Source organism: Pongo abelii, chromosome 22 (assembly GCF_028885655.2).
Source record: "Pongo abelii isolate AG06213 chromosome 22, NHGRI_mPonAbe1-v2.0_pri, whole genome shotgun sequence".
In the NCBI taxonomy this organism is placed as follows: Eukaryota; Metazoa; Chordata; class Mammalia; order Primates; family Hominidae; genus Pongo; species Pongo abelii.
In genome coordinates, this window is record NC_072007.2 from 43,319,034 (window position 1) to 43,325,540 (window position 6,507).

The following is a 6,507-nucleotide window of genomic DNA, read 5'->3' on the forward strand; positions in this document are numbered from 1 at the left end:
GCAATTTTTTCTGTAGGCTTGCTGCAGACGGTCTCTGGGTTTTCCCATCTGTAAAATGGGTGAATGCATCCGTACCTCAGCTACCTCAGTGAGGTGCTTCTCCAGTTCGGGCTTAATTCCTCATGGTCAAGAGTTTTCAGGTTTCAGAGCCAGCCTGCAATCGGTAAAACATGTCCCAACGCGGTCGCGAGTGTTTCGATCTCGCTGTCTGGCCCACAGCGTGGAGAAGCCTTGCCCAGGCCTGAAACTTCTCTTTGCAGTTCCAGAAAGCAGGCGACTGGGACGGAAAGCTCTTTGCTAACCTTTTACAGCGGAGCCCTGCTTGGGCTACAGATGCCAGCGTTGCCCCTGCCCCAAGGCGTGTGGCGATCACAAAGACGACACTGAAAATACTATCATCCGGCTCCCCTGCTAATAAATAGAAGGGTGTTTAACTACAGGCACGACTCTGCCCTTGTGCTGGCGCGGTTACCGTGCGGAAATAACTCGTCCCTGTACCCACAGCATCCTCAACCCAAAGGAGAGTTGTGAATTCTTTCAAAACACTCTTCTGGAGTCCGTCCCCTCCCTCCTTGTCCGCCCTCTGCCCCTCAAGGCCCTGCCCCCAGCTGGGGGCGCTACCGGCTGCCCGCGGAGCTGCAGCCACAGCCACCTCCTAGACGCGCAAGGAGAGCACCAAGAAAGTGGGGAATTTGTGCCTGGGCATCGTTTACATTTGGGGCGCCAAATGCCCACGTGTTGATGAAACCAGTGAGATGGGAACAGGAGGCGGGAAACCAGAGAGAGGAAGAGCTAGGGAGGAGACCCCAGCCCCGGATCCTGGGTCGGCAGGGTTTTCCGCGCGCATCCCAAAAGGTGCGGCTGCGTGGGGCATCAGGTTAGTTTGTTAGACTCTGCAGAGTTTCCAAACCATCCCATCCCCCAACCTGACTCTATGGTGGCCGTATTTTTTACAGAAATTTGACCACGTTCCCTTTCTCCCTCGGTCCCAAGCGCGCTCAGCCCCCTCTCCATCCCCCTTGAGCCCGCCCTTCTCCTCCCCCTCGCCTCCTCGGGTCCCTCCTCCGGTCCCTCCCCAAGAATCTCCCGGCCACGGGCTCCCATTGGTTGTGCGCAGGGAGGAGGCGTGTGCCCGGCCTGGCGAGTTTCATTGAGCGGAATTAGCCCGGATGACATCAGCTTCCCAGCCCCCCGGCGGGCCCAGCTCATTGGCGAGGCAGCCCCTCCAGGACACGAACATTGTTCCCCGCCCCCGCCCCGGCCACCGCTGCCGCCGTCGCCGCTGCCGCCGGGCTATAAAAACCGGCCGAGCCCCTAAAGGTGCGGATGCTTATTATAGACCGACGCGACACCAGCGCCCGGTGCCAGGTTCTCCGCTGAGGCTTTTCGGAGCGAGCTCCTCAAATCGCATCCACAGTAAGTGTCCCCGCCCCCCAGCAGCCCCAGCCTAGATCCCAGGGACAGACTCTGCTCAACTCGGCCGTGACCCAGAATGCTCCGATACAGGGGGTCTGGATCCCTCCTGTGCGGGCCATTTCTCCAGAGCGACTTTGCTGTTCTGTCCTCCCCACACTCACCGCTGCATCTCCCTCACCAAAAGCGAGAAGTCGGAGCGACAACAGCCTTTCTGCCCAAGCCCTAGTCAGCTGGTGAGCTCCCCGTGGTCTCCAGATGCAGCAGATGGACTCTGGGCCCCGCGCCGGCTCTGGGTGCATGTGCGTGTGCGTGTGTTTGCTGCGTGGTGTCGATGGAGATAAGGTGGATCCGTTTGAGGAACCAAATCATTAGTTCTCTATTTAGATCTCCACTCTCCCCAAAGAAAGGCCCTCACTTCCCACTCGTTTATTCCAGCCCGGGAGGCTCAGTTTTCCCACTCCTAACTAACTGAAAGCCCGAAGCCTCTAGAATGCCACCCGCACCCCGAGGGTCACCAACGCTCCCTGAAATAACCTGTTGCATGAGAGCAGAGGGGAGATAGAGAGAGCTTAATTATAGTTACCTGCGTGCAGCTAAAAGGAGGGCCAGAGATAGTAGCGAGGGGGACGAGGAGCCACGGGCCACCTGTGCCGGGACCCCGCGCTGTGATACTGCGGCGCAGACGGGATCAGCTTTTCTCTCTCTCTCTCTCTCTCTCTCTCTCATTCTCTCATTCTCTCTCTTTTCTCCTCCTCTCCTGGAAGTTTTCGGGTCCGAGGGAAGGAGGACCCTGCGAAAGCTGCGACGACTATCCTCCCCCGGGGCCATGGACTCGGACGCCAGCCTGGTGTCCAGCCGCCCGTCGTCGCCAGAGCCCGATGACCTTTTTCTGCCGGCCCGGAGTAAGGGCAGCAGCGGCAGCGCCTTCACTGGGGGCACCGTGTCCTCGTCCACCCCGAGCGACTGCCCGCCGGAGCTGAGCGCCGAGCTGCGCGGCGCTATGGGCTCTGCGGGCGCGCATCCTGGGGACAAGCTAGGAGGCAGTGGCTTCAAGTCATCGTCGTCCAGCACCTCGTCGTCCACGTCGTCGGCGGCTGCGTCGTCCACCAAGAAGGACAAGAAGCAAATGACAGAGCCGGAGCTGCAGCAGCTGCGTCTGAAGATCAACAGCCGCGAGCGCAAGCGCATGCACGACCTCAACATCGCCATGGACGGCCTGCGCGAGGTCATGCCGTACGCGCACGGCCCTTCGGTGCGCAAGCTTTCCAAGATCGCCACGCTGCTGCTGGCGCGCAACTACATCCTCATGCTCACCAACTCGCTGGAGGAGATGAAGCGACTGGTGAGCGAAATCTACGGGGGCCACCACGCTGGCTTCCACCCGTCGGCCTGCGGCGGCCTGGCGCACTCCGCGCCCCTGCCCGCCGCCACCGCGCATCCGGCAGCAGCAGCGCACGCCGCACATCATCCAGCGGTGCACCACCCCATCCTGCCGCCCGCCGCCGCAGCGGCTGCTGCCGCCGCTGCAGCCGCGGCGGTGTCCAGCGCCTCTCTGCCCGGATCCGGGCTGCCGTCGGTCGGCTCCATCCGTCCACCGCACGGCCTACTCAAGTCTCCGTCTGCTGCCGCGGCCGCCCCGCTGGGGGGCGGGGGCGGTGGCAGTGGGGCGAGCGGGGGCTTCCAGCACTGGGGCGGCATGCCCTGCCCTTGCAGCATGTGCCAGGTGCCGCCGCCGCACCACCACGTATCGGCCATGGGCGCCGGCAGCCTGCCGCGCCTCACCTCCGACGCCAAGTGAGCCGACCGGCGCCGGCGCGTTCTGGCGACAGGGGAGCCCGGGGCCGCGGGGAAGCGAGGACTGGCCTGCGCCGGGCTCGGGAGCTCTGTCGCGAGGAGGGGCGCAGGACCATGGACTGGGGGTGGGGCATGGTGAGGACTCCAGCATCTGCGAACCCAAGCAATGGGGGCGCCCACAGAGCAGTGGGGAGTGAGGGGATGTTCGCTCCGGGACCTGATCGAGCGCTCTCTGGCTTTAACCTGCGCTGGTCCAGTAGACATCGTTTTATGAAACGGTACCGCTGCGTGCATTCCTCACTAGAACTCATCCGACCCCCGACCCCCACCTCCGGGAAAAGATTCTAAAAACTTGTTTCCCTGAGAGCGTGGCCTGACTTCCAGACTCGGCCTGGGCAGCACTTCGTGGGGGAGGGGGTGTTATGGGAGGGGGACACATTGGGGACTTGCTCCTCTTCCTCCTTTCTTGGCCGGTGGGAGACTCCGGGTAGCCGCACTGCAGAAGCAACAGCCCGACCGCGCCCTCCAGGGTCGTCCCTGGCCCAAGGCCAGGGGCCACAGGTTAGTTGGAAGCCGGCGTTCGGTATCTGAAGCGCTTATGGTCATATCCAATCTCAATATCTGGGTCAATCCACACCCTCTTAGAGCTGTGGCCGTTCCTCCCTGTCTCTCGTTGATTTGGGAGAATATGGTTTTCTAATAAATCTGTGGATGTTCCTTCTTCAACAGTATGAGCAAGTTTATAGACATTCAGAGTAGAACCACTTGTGGATTGGAATAACCCAAAACTGCTGATTTCAGGGGCGGGTGCATTTTAGTTATTATTTTAAAATAGAAACTACCCCACCGACTCATCTTTCCTTCTCTAAGCACAAAGTGATTTGGTTATGTTGGTACCTGAGAACGTAACAGAATTAAAAGGCAGTTTGCTGTGAAAACAGTTTGGGTTATTTGGGGGTTCTGTTGGCTTTTTAAAATTTTCTTTTTTGGATGTGTAAATATATCAAGGATGAGGTAAGTGCGCAATGCTAAGCTGTTTGCTCACGTGACTGCCAGCCCCACCGGAGTCTAAGCCGGCTTTCCTCTATTTTGGTTTATTTTTGCCACGTTTAACACAAATAGTAAACTCCTCCACGTGCTTCCTGCGTTCCGTGCAAGCCACCTCGGCGCTGCCTGCGTTGCAAACTGGGCTTTGTAGCGTCTGCCGTGTAACACCCTTCCTCTGATCGCACCGCCCCTCGCAGAGAGTGTATCATCTGTTTTATTTTTGTAAAAACAAAGTGCTAAATAATATTTATTACTTGTTTGGTTGCAAAAACGAAATAAATGACTGAGTGTTGAGATTTTAAATAAAATTTAAAGTAAAGTCGGGGGATTTCCATCCGTGTGCCACCCCGAAAAGGGGTTCAGGACGCGATACCTTGGGGCCGGATTTGGGGATCGTTCCCCCAGTTTGGCACTAGAGACACACATGCATTATCTTTCAAACATGTTCTGAGCAAATCCTCCGGGTCTTTTTCACAACTTGCTTGTCCTTATTTTTACTTTCTGACGCCTAACCCGGAACTGCCTTTCTCTGCAGTTGAGTATTGAGCTCCTTTATAAGCGGACATTTCCTTCCCGGAGCATCGGACTTTGGGACTTGCAGGGTGAGGGCTGCGCCTTTGGCTGGGGGTCTGGGCTCTCAAGAGTCCTCTACTGCTCGATTTTTATTTCCTTTCTGCTCAGAGGCGGTCTCCGCCACCACCCTCCCCCTACGGGTTTCCTTGGCTTCAGCTGCGGACCTGGATTCTGCGGAGCAATGGCGTTCCCAGAAAAGCGCTTGGGGAGTGCTTGGTGCAGAATCTACTAACGCTTCCATTTCTTTTCAGCCATCTCCCCTATCGTCCCCCAGCGGCCACCCCCGCCTTGAACTGCAAAGGATCAGGTGCTCCAAACCGCTGGAGGAGCACTGGCAGCGCTTTGGCCTCTGTGCTCTTTCCTGGGGTCACCTCTGTGTCCTCTTGGCCATTGGGTTCTCACAATCCAAACCCGCGATGCAAATTTAGGATGTGGCTGTGAACAGAGATTCTAGGTAGAAATAAAAATACTTTGGCCTTCCTGGTCAAGGACCAGGGCAGATCCTGTTGCAGTCTCCGTGCCCGAGGGCTGGCCTGAGAATGAGCCCCTGAAAAGACAGCGGGTACGGGCACAGTAAGAACGTCCCCTGGTCCAGGGTCCTCTCTCTGACAATATTTTTGGTGGCCACTGGCCACCCTGGATCTGGGGGTGCAGAAGATTTCCCCAGTCAGAACCCCATTTCTTGAGTGGCATAGCTGAGCCTGGCTCACACAGGCAGGCACCCTTTGCTTAGACTTGAAGGCTGCTCTGTCCCCTAGCAAGGGACAGGCACTTCCTGCTCCTCCAGCAGGGAATGTCGGGCTGCTGGCCAGGACAGCAGTCGCCCAGGGATCGGGTGCTGGAGGCCTAGTTTTTCACCGATGGGCTTGGCTTTTTGCAAAGGCTGGGAGGGATCTGGAGAGGTTGAGCGGCTGGGGGCTGAGGACAGGTGGAAAGCCTCCTGCCACCACCACCCCAACAGAGCCATGTGAATCCAAGAAGAAGGAAGGGCAGGGTGTAGTCGTTTTTATTCTGAAATCCCATTTGAAATGAAACTTGAAAAGAATTCAAAACTAGGTCCAGCTGCAGCCACAGACACACTCAGAGGGACTCCAGGAGGCTGGAACGTAAACCAGTGGGCGCTGAGAACCTGGCCGGTGGGGGTAGGGGTCTTGATTGCAGTTTTGGCTCTTCCACACCCACTGCCAGGCAGGTGTGCTGGTGCAGGCTCTGAGCGTGCTTGGTGTCTGCATAGAAGGACGGTTGTTGAAAGGCAATAAATCAAGTCTTTCCCTCCACCCCTGCACCTAAGCTCTCAGTAGCAACCAGCCACCAGCCAGGCCAGGCAAGACCAGGGCCTCCGAAGAAGGAGGGGCTGTGTCCAGCCAGGCTTTGGGCCCTCCTCCATGCCAGCCACCTAAACTGTGCACCCAGCTGGGGGCCTTGACCACGGTGGGTGAGACTGGAGCAGCTCTGGACGTGGAGGAGGAAGACACTGGCACACAGTGTAGATCCCCCAGAACAGGTGGCTACTCACTGAGGGGGGCCGTGGACTGGTGGGGGCCAAGGTAGAGGACTCAGGCCAGTGGCTGGGCTTTGATGTAGGGCAGTATAAGACTGTATGCAATCACTTTGACTTTGGTGGGCTCTTCATTGGCAGTGGGCTCCTCACCAAGAGGGGAAGGGAAAGAGGTAACT

The 6,507-nt window shown here is 58.1% G+C and overlaps 1 protein-coding gene across 1 annotated transcript; it reads left to right on the forward strand.

Annotated features, from left to right (window-relative positions):
- The first annotated feature begins 1,116 nt into the window (after positions 1-1,116).
- OLIG2 (oligodendrocyte transcription factor 2) lies at positions 1,117-4,576 on the forward strand. Its single transcript, XM_009233887.3, has 2 exons — positions 1,117-1,416; positions 2,181-4,576. Exons 1-2 carry the CDS (start codon positions 1,170-1,172, stop codon positions 3,212-3,214), a joined length of 1,281 nt encoding a protein of 426 aa, XP_009232162.2. The 5' UTR covers positions 1,117-1,169; the 3' UTR covers positions 3,215-4,576.
- Positions 4,577-6,507: the final 1,931 nt, after the last annotated feature.